The sequence below is a fragment of the Schistocerca serialis genome, chromosome 2 (assembly GCF_023864345.2).
Source record: "Schistocerca serialis cubense isolate TAMUIC-IGC-003099 chromosome 2, iqSchSeri2.2, whole genome shotgun sequence".
In the NCBI taxonomy this organism is placed as follows: domain Eukaryota; kingdom Metazoa; phylum Arthropoda; class Insecta; order Orthoptera; family Acrididae; genus Schistocerca; species Schistocerca serialis.
The window spans coordinates 52346865-52368951 of NC_064639.1; the positions used below are offsets into that span (position 1 = coordinate 52346865).

Below are 22087 nucleotides of genomic sequence, written 5' to 3' on the forward strand. Positions count from 1 at the left end.
TGAGTGTTGATATTGGTAGCTGTCAGTCTGCTACACAATCTACAGTACGTCTGCTACACAATCTACAACTTCTCATCCAGAAGCAGCAAAATGTAATTTTTATTTTTGTTTATTTTGCCTTTCTCAACAAAAATGAATATTACTGCATTATTTTACATTTTACTTACAGCTTTGATGTTGTGGTGTTGTCTGCTTTGTTTGTGGTGTGGTAACATGCTGATTTCTACCACTAATGTCATTTCACAGGCATTTTCTGTGACTTTTTGAACTTGCTCAGTGTTTTCATGACCTTTACATGTTGTTGTGGCTGTGTAGTATTCATTTGTTTTGTGGCATATTTATCTGTGTGAGGTGTGCAGATTTGAAGCATTGTTTTCATTTATGGTGCTTGGCTTGTGTGTGTGTGTGTGTGTGTGTGTGTGTGTGTGTGTGTGTGTGTGTTCAGGGATCAAAGTGAGTGGGGGGGGGGGGGGGGGGGGGGGAGAACTTTTGTGTGGGTGTTATTTATATAGTTCTTCAACTGAGGCAAACACGATTTTATTGCACAGTTATGTGTATTCATTTAGTACTTTCTTTCCTTGGGGTTATGATTTTTGGATGTGATAGTTTTCTTCTATTATTCATTTTTGGTATAGGCTGTTACAGCTTTAAGAATCTTTAAGTCAATTTCATTGTTTGTTGGGTGGTGATTCTGTGCCATCAGGTGATCTCCGAATGTTGAGTTGAGCTATTGCTTCTCAGTGTTCTGAGATGTTCTGTGTACCTGGTTCTGAAATCCGTGCATGTTTGGCCCACATATACAGATGGACAGCAGTTGCAAGTTAGTCAGTGTATACCAGAGTGGCTGTATTTGTCAGTGTTGGCAGTATTTCTTCCAAGTCTCTTGTGTATTGTGTTGTTTGTTCTGTATGCTATGTTTAGTCCTTATTTCTTTAGTATATTGCTCACCCTACGTGTGACTCTGTTGTTGTAAGTCAGTCTGTGCTGTTTGTCGCTGAGTGTCTGCTGATTTGTTGTATGTTGTGTTGTGGTTCTTTGTGTGTATGTTTCATGATACCGTGTGGCCTGTTTTTGTATTTTGTGGCTTATTTTATCTATTCTCTTTGTATCATATCCTGTATCCTGTGCAGTTTGCTTTAGAGTATTTAGTTCTTGTGTGTAATCATGTTTGTTTATGGGTGTTTTGTTCAGTATGTGTTGTAAATATCTGAATCTGGCCTCTTTGTGAGTTATGGGGTGACTGGGTTGGTTATGAATAGTGGTGCCAGTGATTGAGGGTTTCCTGTAAATTGTGAACTCATGTTTTTTGTTTCTCTTGTGTATGGTGAGCTCTAGTAAATTAAGTTTTTCATCTGTTTGTGCTTCAATAGTGATCTGTATTTGTGGGTGGATGGTGTTTGTGTCCTCATGAAGTTCTTGTATGTGAGACTGTGATTCATCAGTTAAGGCAAATTATATCATTTCAATATCTGTATCAATACATCAATTTGTACTGTTTTGGTATTACTATTTTGTCAAAGATTTTCTTTTCTACCTGACTGAGGAAAATGACAGTGACTCGGGATCCCATAGGTAGTTCATCTTGCAGAGAGTAAAATTTGTTGTTGAATGTGAAGTAGTTTTCCTCTGTGATGAGCCAGAGAATGGCTGATATTTCCTGTATGTCTGTTGTGGGAATGTTTTCTTGTAGTTGTAGGTTTCTTTCTCTGATGTCGACAGTTTCTTCTGTCGAAATTTTTGTGTCCAAGGTAATTATGTCAAATGAAGTTGATGTTGCTGAGTTTGGTGTTTTTGTTCCTTATTTTTTCTATTAAGTCACCTGATTTCTTTTGACTTCTGTTTTCAGTGTGTTTGTATGTTGTCTGTAGCAGACTGTGTATGTGTTTTGCTTAAGTAGTATGTTGGTGCTTTGGTAAAGTTTATCAAAAGACATATAGGAATTCCAGGCTTGTGAACTTTAGGCAATGATTTTTAAATGTGGGCCTTGCGATTTTTCTGTATCATTCTTTTAATTTGTGTGTGTGTAAAAATTGTTTCTATGTGTTTCAGAGTTTCCTATAAGTTTCTTTGGTTAGGTTAGGTTAGTGTTGTTTAATGTCCCGTCGACAACGAGGTCATTAGAGACGGAGCGCTAGCTCGGGTTAGGGAAGGATGGGGAAGGAAATTGGCCGTGCCCTGTGAAAGGAACCATCCCGGCATTTGCCTGAAACGATTTAGGGAAATCACGGAAAACCTAAATCAGAATGGCTGGAGACGGGATTGAACCGTCGTCCTCCCGAATGCGAGTCCAGTGTGCTAACCACTGCGCCACCTCGCTCGGTAGTTTCTTTGGTGTCAGCTTGTTGGATCACTTGTTAGTTATGTGATGTTGCTGCTTTGGATGAATTTTAATGTTTTAGTAATGTATTCCTGTTGTTTTATGACTGTGACTGAACTACCCTTGTGATGATGGCATTTTATTGCATTAATTTTTTTCTGTAGTTTTCCTTAGGTTTTCTCTTCAGTTGTCATTGTGCTTTGCTTTATAGTGGTTCTGTTCTCTTTGATTATGTTTCTTATTTCCTCAGCAACTAGATCTCCTGTTAGATTTTCATTGAATTCAGGGATGTTTTTCATGTTACTTTATGATGTGTTCGGTTTCTGTTATGATATTCTCTGTTGTCCTGTGTGACACCATTGTTTGCGACCCTTTTCGAGTAGGCTGCTCTCATGTTCAGACAATTTTATGTCTGTTCCATGTGAAAAGTGTATTTTTTGTATTGGTGATGCCATTGATGGGTATTTGTGTGATTTATCATTTTGGTGAATTTCTTTTGTTATATTGCATGTTTTCTTTCAATTATGGTATCTGCATATGTTTTGACTGTGTGCATTAATTTGTCAAAAATGGAGGGTATTTTATGTGATTTAAAACTAAAACTAAACTAAACTGCACTTAAACAGTCCATGAAGGCCCAATAGTACCGACCAGCCACCGTGTCATCCTCAGCTGACAGGCATCACTGGACGCGGGTATGGAGGGGCATGTGGTCAGCACACTGCCATCCCAGCTGTCTGTCCGTTTACAAGACTGAGGCCACTACTTGTTAATCAAGAAACTCCTCAGTTTGCCTCACAAGGGCCGAGTGTACCCTGCTGGATAACAGAGCTCGGCAGGCTGGATGGTCATCCATCCAAGTGTTAGCCCAGCCTGACAGTGCTTAAGTTCGGTGATCTGACAGGAACTGTTGTTGTCACTGTGGCAAGGCTATTGGCTCTTAATGTGATCCACTAGTTCTATATGCAGTCTGTATAGATCAATGTTCAGTGCCTGTTTTTTGGAATCAATGATGGGATTTCATGCTTCATCCATATGATTTCAGAAAGGGGGGGGGGGGGGGAGGATGGCAGACCACATGCCTCACCAGAGGGGGTCCACTGACACCTTAGACAGAGTGTGATAGCTGTGCGCTGAATTCTGGTGGAAACTGTGAAAGAAAATGAAATGTTTAAACTTTCAGACAAAGTCCTTCCTCACAAGTAGAACTCACATTCACCAAGCAAGGTGACACTGCCATTAACACATGGTATTTGCATCCTGGACAATGACAGTTCAAATTCACATGTGGCTGTCCAGATTTAAATTTTCTGTGATTTTGCTAATTCATTTCAGGTAATGCCGGACACATCCGATTTCCGTCTTTTCCTTGAAACATTCTGAACATGTGCTCATTCTCTAATGTTCGTGATGTTGATGGCACAGTAAATCCTAGTCTTCCTTCCTTGCTCACACATTCACACAGGGCTACTGACTCTGGGCACTAAGGCCTGACTGCAACTGCATCTGATGCAAGATGTAATGTGCTGGGATGGGTGGTGCAGGTAAGAAAGAGGCCTGTGGTGGGGATGTAGGGGGATAACAGGGCAGGAATGAGGGAAGACCCTGGTGTTACATGTGGGAGTGTTCAAAGACAATGTGGGGATAGGATAGGGCTGCTAGGTGCTGCAGTATCTGGAGGGGGAGAGGGAGATTTGTAGGTGCATTGGTGATATAGAAGGCATGTGTGTACTGTAGTGGGAACAGGAAGGGTAGAGGTAGGTGGAGCACAGGAGCTAGTGAAGATTCAGTATAGAAGAGTTATGGGAATGCAAACTCAGAAAAGCTGGTGTTGGTGGGAAGCATCCAGATGGAACAAAAAATGATACACATTGTGTTGGGTGGTGTGTTCACCAGCTGGGTGGTCCAGCTGCCTCATGCCCACAGTTTGTTGATGGGCAATTCATCCAGACAGACAGCTCCTTAGTTGGCTGCTAAGTTTGTAGATCACGTGGCTGCTTTCACAAGTGGCCCTGCCTTACTTATGTCAGGTGATACCTATGACAGGACTGGAGTAGGTTATAGTGGGAGAATATATGGACAGGCTTCGCATCTAGGTCTATTGCAGGGATATGAGCCATGAGACAAGAGGATGGGAGTAGGGATGGACAAGGATAGTGTGGAGATTAGGTATTAGGCAAACACCATTATGAAAGAGTGAGGAGAGTATTTCTCATTTCAGAGCAAGATGAGAAACAATTGAAATCCTGGCAGGGAACTTGATTCAGTTTTGCCAGACTGCGGTAGTACTGAGCCACAAGAGGAGTGTTTCTTTGTGGGTGTGTTGGGTGTGGTAGGTGACTGTCAATACAAGGCACAGGAGATCTGTTTCTGATTGAATTTGGAGATTAATCTCATTCTATGAAGGTCTCAGTCCTAAGTTGGTTGGTTTGGAGGAGGGGACTGTAACACCTCCGTTTTTTATCCAGACCTGATCTGATCGAATAGCAGTCCAATATTTATTATTAACATGACCGTGAACCTAATGGGGCTGGCAATCAGAATTGACTGCCAAGGAAGTTGTTACATTCCAGTTCGTTCTGCTCAATACTATAATACTGAATGTCTGGTAATGAGGAACACCAACACAGTTTTACTAATTACGAACTTATATTCTTCTCAAAGCACAAAAAAGGAGACAGCCACTGCCTTCGCCATTTTTTTTATTATTTTGAGCTTTTCCTCATTACAGAGGCTTATCTCCAACATAATAATTTACTTGGAAATTACAATACAAACAATAAACGTTCTTAAACTATAATCTCAAAATATTTCTCCAGGTGTTTCGATCTTGTGTGTCCTCTTCCTCTGCGCCCATTCTCCTCACTGTGTGCTGTACATTTTGGAGCCAGGTTGTCATAGGTCATCCTCTTCTTCTTCTTCTCCCCTCCGGTTCCCACTCCAGTATCAATTTTGGTATTCTGGTTTTCTCCATTCGTCGTACATGCCCATACCACTGTAATTTCTTCCTATCCATTACGTCATATATTCTTTCTTTTATTTCCATTCTCCTTATTACTTTGGTGTTCCTTATCTTTTCTTTCCTGGAGATTCTTGCCGATCTCCTCCAAAAGTCCATCTCTAGAGCTTGTAATTTTTTAATGTGCTTCATGTTAATTGTCCAGGTCTCTGTTCCATACAGAGCCACACTCTCTAATATGGATTTGTATATTAATTTTTTAGTTCTGCTCATTACATTCCTGCTCCATAAGACTGAGTTAAGCATCCCAATGACCCTCCGTCCGCTACTAATTCTTTTATTGATTTCTGACTCTGATTTTCCCTCGATTTCTAAAATGGATCCCAAATAACAGAAAGTGTTTATCTTTTTGATTTTCTTTCCTTCAATGTATAGCTCAACTGAATCATTAGTCAAGTATTCTGTTTTTTGGTAATTAATCTTCAAACACCAAGTTTTGTATGCTACTGCTAGTTGATTGCACATATACACTCCTGGAAATGGAAAAAAGAACAAATTGACACCGGTGTGTCAGACCCACCATACTTGCTCTGGACACTGCGAGAGGGCTGTACAAGCAATGATCACACGCACGGCACAGCGGACACACCAGGAACCGCGGTGTTGGCCGTCGAATGGCGCTAGCTGTGCAGCATTTGTGCACCGCCGCCGTCAGTGTCAGCCAGTTTGCCGTGGCATACGGAGCTCCATCGCAGTCTTTAACACTGGTAGCATGCCGCGACAGCGTGGACGTGAACCGTATGTGCAGTTGACGGACTTTGAGCGAGGGCGTATAGTGGGCATGCGGGACGCCGGGTGGACGTACCGCCGAATTGCTCAACACGTGGGGCGTGAGGTCTCCACAGTACATCGATGTTGTCGCCAGTGGTCGGCGGAAGGTGCACGTGCCCGTCGACCTGGGACCGGACCGCAGCGACGCACGGATGCACGCCAAGACCGTAGGATCCTACGCAGTGCCGTAGGGGACCGCACCGCCACTTCCCAGCAAATTAGGGACACTGTTGCTCCTGGGGTATCGGCGAGGACCATTCGCATCCATCTCCATGAAGCTGGGCTACGGTCCCGCACACCGTTAGGCCGTCTTCGGCTCACGCCCCAACATCGTGCAGCCCGCCTCCAGTGGTGTCGCGACAGGCGTGAATGGAGGGACGAATGGAGACGTGTCGTCTTCAGCGATGAGAGTCGCTTCTGCCTTGGTGCCAATGATGGTCGTATGCGTGTTTGGCGCCGTGCAGGTGAGCGCCACAATCAGGACTGCATACGACCGAGGCACACAGGGCCAACACCCGGCATCATGGTGTGGGGAGCGATCTCCTACACTGGCCGTACACCACTGGTGATCGTCGAGGGGACACTGAATAGTCCACAGTACATCCAAACTGTCATCGAACCCATCGTTCTACCACTCCTAGACCGGCAAGGGAACTTGCTGTTCCAACAGGACAATGCACGTCCGCATGTATCCCGTGCCACCCAACGTGCTCTAGAAGGTGTAAGTCAACTACCCTGGCCAGCAAGATCTTCGGATCTGTCCCCCATTGAGCATGTTTGGGACTGGATGAAGCGTCGTCTCACGCGGTCTGCACGTCCAGCACGAACGCTGGTCCAACTGAGGCGGCAGGTGGAAATGGCATGGCAAGCCGTTCCACAGGACTACATCCAGCATCTCTGCGATCGTCTCCATGGGAGAATAGCAGCCTGAATTGCTGCGAAAGGTGGATATACACTGTACTAGTGCCGACATTGTGCATGCTCTGTTGCCTGTGTCTATGTGCCTGTGGTTCTGTCAGTGTGATCATGTGATGTATCTGACCTCAGGAATGTGTCAATAAAGTTTCCCCTTCCTGGGACAATGAATTCACTGTGTTCTTATTTCAATTTCCAGGAGTGTAGTTAGCATCCTCCCCATCTTGTGCTACGACTACTTGATCATCAGCAAATAATAAATGATGTAGGTAAAGTCCATCTCTTATTTCTAATCCCATACTATTACATTTACGAGACCATGTTCTAAGGCTAATATCTATATAGATTTTAAATAATGATGGTGACATGGGATAGCCCTGTAAAAGGCCTTTGCTTGTTCTAAATTTCTGTGAAAGTTTATTACCAACTTTCACTTGGCAAATGTTATCTTTATACATCTGTTGTATTATTTTAATCAAGGAAGGGTTTATGTTTGCCATATGTAGTGCTCTCCAAAGTAATTTTCTTGGAACATTCGCCATACATATCTAATCACGGCTAATCTCAGCACAGGCTTTCTTCATTTTCCATTATCGTCACATGCTAATCCATCACTTCATCTAACACTGCAATCCAAGGTTAGGCCGGTGCGGTAGACGCGAAACCAAAAATCGGCACTAGTAATGTCACTGATCACTTTCGTAATGATACTTCTTCACTTTCCCGGTATTAATATATTACATAGGGGTCTAACCACGGTGATGGCGGCACCCTTCTCCATTAAAGACCTGTATTTCAACAATGGCCTTCACACACACATACCCGCCAACCACAACTGGTGCATCTCGACACTCGCTCTCTCAACACGTCACAATCGATTGTTCACCCTATCGACCTGTGCCGAGTGCAAAGTTACATTAAGGGCCTATGGACCCCTTACAGGACCAAAAAGCAAGGTCATCTCTCAGTGTTACTTGGCATATTTGGAGAGGTACCACTTGTCACTACAGGTGACAGACGTACTGATGCAGCCATCTTTGAGGTGGAGGTGACATCGAAGAAGGTGTCTTCTTGGGCTGAGAAGGACTAGGTGAATCAAATGGGGGAGAATGAGGTGCCAGAGGTATGTGGATACAATGTCCTCATACTTGGTCCAGGTCATCAAGATGCCATCAGTGAATCTGAAACTTTTGAGACGCCTGGGATTTGGGGCGGTCAGGACGGGTTTCACTAGATGCCCCATGAACTGGTTAACGTAAGATAGTGCCACATAGATGGTCATTGATGTACTATGGATCTGCTTATAGGTGATGCTTTCAAAAGAGAAGTAAATAAGGGAGAGGATATAGTTGGTCATGGTGTCCAGGAAGAAGGTTGTAAGTTTGAAGTCAGTCAAGCATTGGGAAACATAGTGTTAGTGTAGAGCCCTTGGGAATTGGGGATTTTTGTGCAGAGGGAGGTGGCTTCCACAGTGGTGAACAGGGTGCTGAGTGCTAAGTGAACATGAGCTGTGGAGAGTCTTTAGAGAAAATGGTTGGTGTCTTGTATATAGGAGGGTAGGTTACAGATAATAAGATAAGGGGCAGAGATTCTCTCTGTGGTGTACAGCAATTAGCCACATCGGGGTATTTTGGGTGTTTGGGTTTATCAACTTTAGGAAGCATGTAGAAGCTAGAAGTGCTGGGAGTGGTGGGGTTGAGGGAAGAGATCAAGAAGAGGTTGTGGGATGGACCAATGCATCGGAGGAGGAACTTTCGTAATGTAACATATCACTTTGGTGAAGTCATGTTACAAAATCAGTTTTCAAACAACCAAATGATGATCACCACTATAAAAAGTTTACTTTCATAATTAATTAAATGATCTATTGTTCTGAGCTATGTTTTATTCATGCGCATGTATTATGAAATGGATGGACGCAGGATATCTGCAAGCCAAGATAATGATAAACATCTTACCATGTTTCTGGTACCTGCTGGTTATGCAGTTTATACTGTATTGTCAGCTCCTGCCTTGGAGATATGGTGTATGCCTTAGAGGAAGAGCAGCCATGGTAATGCCTATGATGTCATAAGTCATTGAGATACATGGACTAAGTTGGAATCTGTTGTTAAGATGCATGGACTATGTTGGAGTCCGTTATATCAGGTAGACCGTTTTTGGACTTAGTCCTTATCAGTATAATTGTGATGATCTGGATAACAAACACTTTGGTATTGTGTAATCAATGTGAACAAGGAGAATGTAAGCGGTATATTATATGTTGATAGCCAGAAGCTTCGTATTTATTTTGAGAAATGGATGTTGGATTTGTACTCCTAATTTCCAGTGGTAAGTGCCACACTCCAAGAAATGAAGTTTGATCAGTCAAGGTTGGTGTGTGTGTTGAAATAATGAAGGGATGAAGACAGAATAATAGGAGGTCTTGGCTCCCAGTCAGACTTTATTTCGCCACCTGATATCACAGTAAAGAACCAAGAACCAGTGGAACATTTCACTGTGGATCCTGCTTGATTTGTGGAATGGAGTCACTGACAGGGGTTCTAGGTGGACATGTCTGATGGTTGGCTGAATCTTCCACCAAGTAATTGCTGCGCTTCATAACGACAGTGGAGGAGTCTTTGGTGGCAGATAAGATTGCAAGCTCATGGTCAGTGTTTAGGTGGTGGATTATGGTTCTATATGTGGATGTGAGATCGGTTTGCATGTTGAGGGATGTCAAGAATGATGGTGAGAGCTGATCTGGGGCAGTAGGGATGGATCATGCTTGGATGTTGGAGTAAAGTGAGTATTTCAGGGTTCAGTATTGATTGTGGATTAAGTCTGATTGGTAAGGCTAGTGATGTTTCCACTGTAGGGACTGGGAGGAGAGGAGAACTTTAGGCGCAGCATGACTTACTTTGAGAGGGGGACAAAATGTTAGACCTTTGACGAGGATAGATATTTCTGTGAGTTTGAGGCATTTGAATGATAATTTTATGAGTGTGTTTTGGGTCTTTGTATCCTCTGAATTCTGTAGAGTAGTGGGAGGGGGTTCCTGAGGGTACGGTAATGATAGCAGGTCTGCGAGGCATGGTTTGGTGGCTATGAGGGGATCCAGGGGAGGTTTGATGGAGGCTCCTGTAGTGGTTGCTGTCCAAGGTGGAAGAATGAGATGAAGAGAGTAGATGGTTTTTTGAGGTGGTGGTGTGCATGCTGGTCTAGTACATGGAGGGCAAGGGCTTCAGTCTAGGAGATGAGATGCAAGTATTTGAGATTGCAGAGTTGGATAATTGTGTGGAGGTAAAGGAGGTAGTGCAAGGAGGTTTGGGCCATATTGATATGATTATGCAGGATTAGGTTGGTGAGAGGCTGATGGACTTTGAACATGTAGGGGTCATTATGGAAGGGGGAGTGGGGTGTTAACAACCAGAGATGGGTAACTTAATAGTTAGGCCGTTTGTGGGTTGTGTGAGCTAGACAACAACATATGAACAGTATGCTGGACTGAGTTCTCTAGAGATGGGAAAATTTTCTGTATAGGTGCAAATGGAAGGAGCAAGATCCATAGTGCAGGATAAGAAACACATAAAACATAAGTAAAAATATGTGAGAAGATGACAAAAGTAGAAAACTGCTGAAGTACAGTGAAAGAGTATAAAACTTGAGGAGTAAAGCCGCCCATGAGGGAGTTGGTTGCTCCTCTCCTCCCAAGTGTGTCAACTGCTCTGGGGATCACCCTGTGTGGAGTAGGGAATGTAGAGTTTTCCTTGAGGAACGGAAGATCCAGGAACTTAAAACCACCAAACGCATCCCGTACGGTGAGGCAAAGAAAATTTACAAGTCCCTGCAGCCGCCCACGTTCGCTGCTTCCTTTTCTTCCGTTCTGAAACAGCCAGTCTTGAAAACTGATGCCGCTACACAAACGGAGGTTGCTACTGTCAGCACTAGCACCTGCGTTTGTCAATGTACGTGTGCTGCTGCTGTTCCTGTGAAGCCTGCTGCTCCTCCCCGGCCTTCTGACCGGGCCGTGGTCGCTGATGTCATGGAACCTCCTGCCCCTTCCCAGATCCAGTCTTGTGCAATGTCCAGCGCTGCTACACCCCCTACTGCTTCTGAGGTTTTGGCTCCACTGCCACCTCTGGCCAGAAAATCGAAGCCCAAACCAAAGGTGAAGACTCGACCGCTCAAGGAGACTGAAGTTCTACAGTCTGCTGATGTTGATGTCGTTCTTTCTGACGTCTCTCTCGACTCCTCTTCAGAGGCGATGGAGGTTGATGTCAGACTGGGGCAATCATCTCGCCCCAAAACTGAGCCTCCACCTGTTGTGGCCTCTCCTCCCCGACAGAAAGTGCGACTGAAGGTCCTCCCACCCTGATCGATGGCTCCCATTATACAGTGGAACATGAATGGATTCCGGGCACATGTGGAGGAACTGCACCTCCTAGCACGGCAACGCCCCCTGTGCTTGTGTTTACAGGAAACACATCTAAAACCCTCTGATGCTCCTGTACTCAGGGGCTATACGTTGTATCGCAAAGATGACCTGACTGGAGACAGAGCCAAAGGCGGAGTCGCCGTGTTTGTCACTAATGACCACCACTCCTCTGCTCTCCCCCTGGATACTGACCTGCAAGCAGTTGCAGTTGCAATTCATTCCCGTCGAAGGCTTACTGTTTGCTCCCTTTATTTACCCCCTCTGGATGCAATGACCTTAGACGCTCTCACAGATCTTATCGACCAACTCCCGCGCCCCTTTCTCCTCCTGGGAGACTTCAATGCCCATCATGTCCTGTGGGGCTCCACTTCTCTTTGCGCTCGAGGTCGAATTTTGGAGAGCCTCCTCACATCTCAAGTGTTGTGCATCCTCAACACAGGTACTCCGACTCATTTCTCTACTGCTACAGGGTCATTCTCAGCCATTGACCTATCTTTCTGCTCTCCAACCCTCACCGACTCTGTTCACTGGGAGGTCATTGACGACCTTCATTCCAGCGATCACTTCCCCATCCTCATTCATCTCCTGGATGGTGTATTGCTGGAGCAGAGGCCGCCATCGTGGATGGTTGGCAGGGCTAACTGGCCTCTGTTCACTCGATTGGCTGTCTTTGAACGCCACAACAGCGTACAGGAATGGGTGGATCACATCACACTTGTGATCCATCATGCTGCTGACCTGTCCATGCCACAGTCTTCTGGCCCTCTTAAGCGGCGCCTTGTGCCTTGGTGGACAGAAGAGTGCCGTTCAGCCATCCGGGACAGGCGTGCGGCTCTTCGCCGATTTAAATGCCGCCCATCAGCAGTCAATCTTACCGCCTTTCGCATCGCGAGAGCCAGGGCACGCCGTGTCATTAAAGAGAGCAAGAAAAGGTCATGGCAGGAGTTCCTGGACTCCATCAACCGTTCCACTTGTTCCACAAAAGTATGGGAAGCCATCCGGAGGATTTCCGGTAAACGCAGCCGTCTACCAATAGCTGCAGTCCTGAACCAGGGATGCCTCCAAACAACACCCAGAGCCATTGCTCAGACGCTGGCAGAGCATTTTGCACAAAGTACTGCCACTGCAACCCAGGATCCAGCATTTCGTCGCTACCGTGCGACTGTCGAACGAGCGAAGCTGGACTTTCGGTCGAACAATTCTGAGGCCTACAACTCCCCTTTCTCCATGTGGGAACTTGAATCGGCACTTACTGCGGCTTCTGACACCGCACCAGGTTACGACCGCATCCGGTACTCCATGCTTCGCCATCTGCCAGCGGCGTCAAAGGAAATCCTCCTCGAATGTTTTAATCTCATATGGCGGACGGGAGTTTTCCCCACCTCGTGGAGGGAGGCAATCCTCATCCCTCTCCTCAAACCAGGCAAGGACCGCACATGTCCCAGTAGTTATCGTAGTATTGCCTTGACAAGCTGTGTCGGAAAGACCCTGGAACGAATGGTTAACCGTCGTCTGGTCTGGCTGCTAGAGACCAGGCAGCTCCTTAGCCGCTTTCAGTGTGGATTCCGAAAATTTCGGTCCACAGTCGACAACCTGACACTCCTCGAGGCGGCTATTCAGCAGGCTTTCCTCCGTCAGCATCACTGTATCGGTATCTTCTTTGATATCAGCAAGGCATATGATACTACTTGGAGACACTGTATTCTTGCACAACTGCATCAATGGGGCTTTCGTGGCCGCCTCCCCATTTTCATTCGGTCTTTCCTGTCTCAGCGGTTTTTTCGGACCCGCGTTGGTATCACACTGTCTGATCGCTTTGAGCAGGAGAACGGTGTCCCCCAGGGCAGTGTTTTAAGCGTTACCCTCTTTGCCATAGCCATAAACAGTATAACGTCTACAGTGAGGAGTCCAGTACAGTGCTCCTTGTTTGTGGACGACTTTGCTGTTTTCTGTTCCTCCTCCAGTGTTGCAACCGTGAGCCGTCAGTTGCAGCTAACAGTGCGGCGGTTAGAGGAGTGGGCTGCAAAGACAGGTTTTCGGTTTTCTGCCGATAAGTGTGTTTGTGTTCATTTTAATCGTTCTCGTCGTCTTTTTACTTTGCCTGCCTTGCATATGGGGGATGCTGTCCTACATTTTAGAGACGCAGTGCGGTTTCTGGGACTAATTTTTGACTCCAGGTTGTCATGGCTGCCACACCTACGTGACTTGAAAGCCAGATCCCTGAAGGCACTCAACATCCTCAAGTGCCTCAGCCACAGGTCTTGGGGCGCGGACAGGGCGCGTCTCCTTCAGTTTTATCGGGCTTTTGTGCGTTCGCGGCTGGACTATGGGTGCACAGTATATGGGTCAGCGAGGCCGTCTTATTTGCGGATCCTTGACGCTGTCCACCATGCTGGGATTCGACTGGCCACGGGTGCTTATCGGACCAGTCCCATACCAAGTCTCTGTGCTGAGGCTGGCGAAGCGCCACTTACCATCCGGCGACAGCTCCTTCTGGTGCGCCAGGCTTGTAAGTTTCTTGCGGCTCCCAGCTCGCCTGCTCACCGCCTTGTTGCCCATCCGCCTCTGGACCGCCTTTTTTCCCACCGTCCCCGGGCTACGTTGCCATTTGGGATCCGTGTGCAACGTGTTCTAGAGTCGCTCGGTGTGGAGTCTGTACAACCCCAAATCCAGGGTTTTAACCACCTGCCACCCTGGTTACTGAAGAGGCCCAGAGTGATTTTAGATTTATTGCAGTACAAGAGGGGTTGCACTCCTGCCACCGTTTTTCATGCAGCATTTTCTGCTGTTTTATCTGAGCACCACGACTATGTAGCGGTTTTTACGGATGGGTCGAAACAAGGGGATTCCGTTGGCTGCTCCGTTGTTTTTCCGGATCGTGTCCTTAAGGTCCGACTGCCTCCGCCTTTCACGGTCTTTGATGCAGAATTGTCTGCGATCTTGCGGGCGCTGGAGGAGATGAGACATTCTTCCTCTCCTAAATTTCTTGTCTGTTCCGATTCCCTCAGTGCCCTTCAATCATTGCACCATTTGTATCCGGCAGTTACAGTAGTCCAGACCATCCAGGATGCCCTCCTCCGACTACAGCGACTGGGGAAGGTTGTAGCTTTCTGCTGGGTTCCGGGGCATGTTGGCATTGCTGGGAATGAAGGGGCAGATCTCGCAGCCAAGGAAGCGTGTCTTGATCCACACGTATCTCAGTGTGCTATCCCCTTGCACGCACTCACCTCGCTGTTGAGCTCCCGAGTCATGTGTCGGTGGGAGGACGAGTGGCTGGACGTGACTGACAATAAGCTCCGTCTAGTCAAGCCCACAACGTGTGTGTGGTGTACTTCCTTTCAGCCCCATCGACGGGACGAGGTTCTCCTCACTCGGCTTCGAATAGGCCACAGCCCTATGACGCATGGCTTCCTGCTCCGGCGGGAGGACCCTCCACTGTGTGGTGCTTGCGGCGTCCAGGTCACTGTGCGCCACGTTTTATTGGATTGCGTTTTATTTTCTGACCAGCGGGCCGAGGCTGCCTTGCCAGCGGACCTGCCAACTCTTTTAGGCAACACTCGGACGAATGTGGTTAAAGTTTTAAAGTTCTGTGCCATGTCGAATATTTTTACAAGATTTTAGGGAGGGGATTTTAACTTGTTTCCTGTGTGACAAGCTCGCCCATATTTTATGTAAGTGGCCAGACACTGACGGTTTCCTATGTCATTCTTGTCGCTATGTTATCCCTTACCTTAGGTTTTACCTTCTCAGGTCGTATTTTCCCTCTTTTCCTGCTTTGAGTGTGTTTTTCAGTTTTATTAGGTCTCTCCACATTCGTTCCTTTTACTGTGTGTCAGGGCGCTGATGACCTCGATGTTGAGCGCCCATAAACCCCAACACACACACACACACAAAACTTGAGGAATTAGGGACTATATTGAAAACTGAAAATTAAATAAAGTTGATATGAATGCAGGATGAGTTCAGTGTGATAAAAAGAACGAATAAAAAGATGATAATTGATGGAGTACAGGCTGGTGGGTGAACAGGTGTAATGATAGAGTGCAGCAAGTGTGATTGGTTGAGATAAGATCAGTAAGCTGCTTGTTTGAATAAGGGAAGAGGGTATGTTAGGTATGGGGTGCAACAAAGTACATGAGGTGCAGAAAGGTACAGGATAACATGCAGAAATATGTAACTGTGAATCTCTCCAATCTGTTCACCTCATAGTCCCGCTCCCGCATAGTATCCACCACTACCATTGGAGCCTCCATTGAACCTTCTTCGAATCCCCTCATTGACACCAAACCCTTCCTTGCAGACCTGCTACATTTATCACACCCTCAGAGAAATCCTCCTGCCACTCTACAGAACTCAGAGCCCGAACTGACCTGCAACACAGTCATGAACACGTCTTCCAAATGCGTAAATCCCACAGAAGTATTAGTCCTTTCCAAGGGCCTTTCATTTCGCTCCACCCACAAAGTAAATCATGCTGGTCTTACTAAAGACCTCCTCTCCTTCTACCAGTCCCTACAGTGGAAACACTTTATCACCAGTAACCCTACAATTGAGACTCAGTCAACAACCAGTGTAGAAGCCTGCCACAATCAGCTTACTCTGATGTCCAACCATGATCCATGCCTACTGTGGCCAAATTGCTCTCTCTTAACTTTCCAGAATTTCCTAACCTTGAGCCTTGTCTCACCATCATTGCCAGAATCTCACAATATAAAAACCAACCTCACATTTGCAGAAAGAACCACAGCCTACCACATAATAACTGATCATGACCTTACACCCCTACCTGTCAACAAAGGCTCCTCCTCTGTGGATGTGAACCGCAGAGATTACACGGCGGAAGGACTCAGCCAGCTGGCAGATATGTCCACCTACAATGCCCACCACAGTGACACCATTCAAGGAATCCAGTGGGATCTCCAGTCACTTGTGAAGTCAGTAGGTCTATCCCAGAATTTGTCAACTAACAATGTCTCTCTCCACACCTCTGCCACTCCCCTCACAGTGCCTTCTGCACACTTAATAAAATTAATAAACCAAACCATCCAGAGCACCCCATTGTGGTTGGTTTCTATGCCCACTCAGAGAGAATCTCTGCCCTGTGGACCAGTATGTCCAGCTTGTTACCTGTAACCTAACCTCCTATGTAAAAGAAACCAACCATATTTTCCATGTCTGCAGTTTCTGTTCCTATCACAGTCCAGTGCCCTGTTCATGACTATTGATGCCACTTCCCCTACAATAACATATGCCCACGATCGTGCCACTTTGGGAGACTACCCTTCCCAATACCTGACCGATTGCAAATCTGCAACCTCCTTCCTGGTAACATGACCGTCTGTTTCTTGTCCCACAATTACTTCTCCTTTAAAGGCATCACCTAAAAATAAATCTGTGGTTCAGTAGTGGCCAATGCCATGGCAGTCTGATATTAACCAATTTGCAGGGCGTCAGAGTAACCCCTCCTAACTACTCAGACTCTCTAACCCCTAACTGGTTCTTCATGATCTGGACCAAGGCTGAGGACAGCATATTCACATTCCTCCAAAACCTTGACACATTGTTTGCTCCAACTAGTCCTCCTCACTTCATCATGCCACCTCCTCAATGTCAATCTCCACCTCAAGAATGGCAACATAAATGCCTCTCTCCATATTAGACTTAACAACCACCAACAGTACCTTCACTTCAACAGCTACCATCCATTCCCCACCAAGAAGTCACTTCCATACAGCCTAGCCACTCACAGTCATTGCATCTGTAGTGATGAACGATGCCTCTCCAAATATGGCAAGGGTCTCACTGAGGCCTTTACAAACTGAGATTACACTCTAAACCTGATCCAGAAATAAATCTCGTGTCCCTTGTCTCACCAGTCATGTACCATCTCCCACATTCCCCAAGTCAGTTTTGTGACTCGGAACCACCCAGGATTTAAGGAGCTGAATCATATTCTCCACCAGGGTTTCGGATGCCCCTCAGCTTGCCCTGAAATGAGAAATACCCGGCCATAGTTGTACATATCTGAACACTCAACCTATGCAATACCTTTTATCCATCTATGTTCCATCCCTACTCCCAAACCCCTTGTCTCATGGCACATATTTCTGCAGTACCCTAGATGTGAGACCTGTCTGTACGTCCTCCTACAACAACCTACTCCAGTACTGTTAATGGCATCTCCTAACCCATCAAAGACAGGGTTACCTGTGAAAGCAGCCATGTGATCTACAAACTAGGCTGCAACCAGTGTGTTGCAGTCTACATGGGCATGACTATTATCAAGCTGTCTGTTTGTATTTAGTGACTGAAATTGTAGTTTTGACACTACATTACTGCTGTTCAAAGTACCCTTGGTAACATCTTCTTTTATTGCTAGACCATTTGATGTATGTGTTGACTTGAATCCAAGTGTATCAATTTCGATGGCTTCACAACCAAAATTGATCTGTAAAGAAACAAAATAAAGAGAAATTTCAATCCATCCAGTGACAGCCAGCATGGCAGAATCTTGTTATTCAGGCAATTCTGGTAGCTATGGCCTCTACTAAAATATTTGTATATTTAGGGTGTAGAAAAATTTCCACTACCAGTGACTGGTAGCGGAAATTTTTCTACACCCTATAAAGGAACAGTCACAGAGTTCAACAGCATCCACTGTGGATAAAATTCATTTGTATATTTGTTGTTTACTTTTTTCCCAGCAAGAAATGACAGTGTTTATTATATGTATGTATCCTTGTATAATATTTGATGTTATTATTTTTTATAGGGCAGGAAAGGAGAAATGACACCACTTGCATTGTACAATCTTTTTATTGAAAGTGTGAGAGCAAATTTACATGTCACTCTTGCAATGTCCCCAATTGGAGATGCATTCCGCAATCGGCTAAGGATGTTCCCTTCTCTAATTAACTGTTGTACAATTGACTGGTAAGTTTTAAATTCATAACTACTAAATAAGCTGACATGTTTAAAATTAGATTTGAAAAATTCTATAAAAAAAGAGTATCAGAAAGGCAGAAGGAAGACAAAACTTTTTGAGATAAGTTAAGTTATAGCTTCTTTAGGAAAGATGTCCGTTTAAGACAGTTCACATTATCTTACCATTGTCAACAGTTCATGATGTGGAATGTAATTCATTGAAGGAATCTGCAAGCAATCAATTAATTTATGGTGCAAGGATGTTTACTGTTCCTAAAGACCAACAAATGGTTTTACAGTGTTTTTCATAATTATGGAAAATTTACTGCTTTGAATAGAAACTTAACAGAAACCAGGTCATTGAAGCCACAGAAATCTGGCTGAAGTTCTCAGCAAAGAATGGTTGACACTATAAAGTGTGAGGAGACTGGATTTTGTGAGAAAATGTTAATTAATGAGCAACTGTCATCTTACTCAGGAAATTAACTTTTCAAAGGGTACAGTGTGGACAGATTGGTGGAGTGTGCAAACTATGGGACCCAATGGATACTGAAGGTAGAACTAAATTCTATCCTCGTATTATCCAATGCAGTTACACAATGTAAAACATACTAGAGTTTTCATTGTTCATCTACCGTGCCTCATTCAACTTTGATAGTGTTTCCAACCACTTCAGTTCTGGACTGGCATGATGAAAACCCACATGCCAGTTTGTCAGGCGGAGTTGCGGAAGATCAACTCAATCAGTCAACGGACTATACTTCCTAATGGGAGAGTCATATAGCGTCACACAAGCACTTCCTTTGATGACTCAAGAGTCAAATGGAAGAGCCCATTTGGCATCCACAGGTGGGGCAAGCATATACCTAACCAAAAGATTGGTTTGTTGAAGGCACTTGTCTGCTTGCTCATTTAGCAGCTTGGTTATTGAGCTAGGCACCATCATGTAAGTTGCCACCATCCTTGATGAGTTTCCTCAATCTGCTGTGGTCTTCTGAAAGCTCTTCCCATTTGTCACATTCACTATTAAATGCATTTATATCAGGATTGGCACAATCTCTAAGGCACAGAGTATGTGTCAAGAAAGATGCTGCTTAAATAATTAAAAGGAAAATTTTGAAAGAATGATTGAAAAAAATTTGATGGTACTCATATATGAGTGAACTTTAACTGGCTGTAATATAAACAGACCTTCAATATCCAATACATATATTCAACATTTAACATGCATAAATTTACATACATCCTTTTCTTGTTAACTTTCTTGTGCATGGAGATTGGTATGACAGTACTGGTTCTGGATCGCCCCTCCTCTGATCACACAAACTCTTCTTGTTAGCTTCAATCCTCTTAATGCAGGATTATCGGCGCATCAGAGAGAGATGAACAGATGGGTATCGTCACCATGAATGAACAAATAAACTTTGCTACCTCGATGAGTGTCTTTGATACTTTCTAACGCACAATTGGAATACACACTTCTGAACAATACCAATGTGGTGGAACTTGTCACACATCCACCCGCTACCACTTCTAGAAACAGACAGATGAATCTTACTTTACTTTACATGTGGAAATGGCTTTATCGACCATACACTTGCTCTATGAGCCTCTTCCACTTCTGTATGTCCAATGCGCTGTTTGTCCAGTTGCTGTTGCTGTTCATCCTAGTTGTGTGCTCCCAAATGTTATCCCGCCATCTGATTCTGGGTCTTCCTCTCCCTCTCGTTCCATCTATTGTTCTGCTGAATGCCATTCTAGGTAGTCTATTCTCTGTCATTCTTGCTATATGGCCTGCACAATTCAACTTTCTGCTCTTGAGCACTTCGACGATATTACTGTGTTTGTTCAGTTCTCTTAATTCTTCATTTCTTCTTATTCTCCATTCAATGCTATTTTTGTCATATACAGGTCCAAAAATGTTCCTCAGTACTATACATTGTAGTCTGATTATCATTTTATTTATTACATGTTGTTTAATTATAATTTCATTACATCGCTCAATTCCAATTATATTGAGTACATTTTCTACTCTTGTTTGGTTGTACATTCTTTACATAACATTCATACAATAATAGATTATTTTTTCCTTTATGGCTTAAATTGACATACATTTCATTTCAAATTATGTGACTTCTTGTTGGAGCACATTTATCAAGTTCAGAGAATTAAAGAAGTAAACAACAGTCGTTACAACAGATTCTACATGCTGCTTACATAACTACGTGTGGCCTCACCTCTCTAGCATTCTCCAGGCAGGATATACACACTACTGGGTTGAGGAAATTTCACGGAAAGGCATTTATGTGCTCAGTCATGTCTCGTTACTATACTTAATTGTGATCCCTAGAACAAAATAGGTTGTTGTTTATAAGCACAATGCAAACCTGGCAGTACCATTCATATCGAATATTTATTTAGTGTTTAAAGTGCGCCTCAATATTTACTTGTTACGTTCATCGTATACCATTTCATATGCTGAGGTATACAAAGTTGTATCATCAGTACTATACGTCATGTACAATGAACCTAAAACAGTGTTTATGTAAGTAGCAAATGTGTGTAAAAAAATTTGATGTAAATCAGGTGTTTGATGCTTTGATGAATGGTTGACACAGTAGTTAGATTTTGACCCTTGATTATTTGCTAATGCCCCACCTTAGTTCAGCATCATGATACTGCAACTTTATTCCTCTACACATATTTTCACACTATCACATTCATACATATCATAAACTTACAACAATATTTACTTGCGGTTTAGTCCTTTCTTATCCTTGAATGGTACCTAACACTTGACAAGCATTTATTTTTCTTCATTTTAGGACGTTTCAATGCATCATTCCCTGGAAGAATAAAACTTAATACTAACTTGAAACTAAATCTTCATAGATAAGTGTGCAGTGGCTCGATGGTCACTAAAACCTCTTTCATATATTCGACCATGTATTCATTCACTTAAGTGTGCAGTCGTGCTATCCTATCACAAACTCATTTACTGTCATGTGTGTGTCTGTACTTACCTTATAATCTGAAAGATAAGGTGTATTATAGGCATGATGTGACCTCTTATTCAGTTTACCACTCTTATTGTACTTGCTTGTTTACATACAGCAAAGGTTTTCTGGTTCCTTAACTATAATTAGTGCATGTACTTTCAATACTTAAATTTGTAAATATATAGATATAATGTACATAGTAGTGTAACTTCAGTAAACCTCTCGTCGTTTAGGATTCTCTTTCAGATGTGTCTGACATGCACGCGCTTGCAGTACGTTGACTAGCTTTCTCCAGAATGTGCGTGCGCTGCATCGCTCTGTTACCATTAACGACGCGGCGAGTTGTGTATTGCAGAGCTCACTACTGTGCGTTTCACAAGTTCATTTATTCATTTACAACTGGGCTACACACATGGTTGCATTGTGTTTAAAGAATCATCGTCTCTAGACACATAAAAGTAAAATTCTTCATTGCTACGTCCACTTACCTTATCATTTATACATTTGACATATAAGAAAAAAACTAAACAAAAATTTTCGTTAACAACTAAGAAGATAAATTCTGGAATGTGATTTTCTGGTTGCATACCCTCTTCTTTGCGATGTTAATAACACTTTCATTTTTTACACAAAATCCTTAATAATACCTGGTATTCTTCAAATACATCTATATAAGCAAGTATCAGGTCCCTAAGTTCCACTTTGATTCACTTACTTCCGTGTTT

At 44.1% G+C, this 22087-nt stretch overlaps 1 protein-coding gene across 1 annotated transcript in view; it reads left to right on the forward strand.

Annotated features, from left to right (window-relative positions):
* Positions 1–22087, forward strand: part of LOC126455722 (dynein axonemal heavy chain 3) — a 1249696-nt gene that overhangs the window by 740061 nt on the left and 487548 nt on the right. The window contains exon 43 of the mRNA XM_050091491.1: positions 18212–18372. Coding sequence (XP_049947448.1) covers positions 18212–18372 — 161 coding nt within the window. The remainder of the gene's footprint in view (positions 1–18211; positions 18373–22087) is intronic.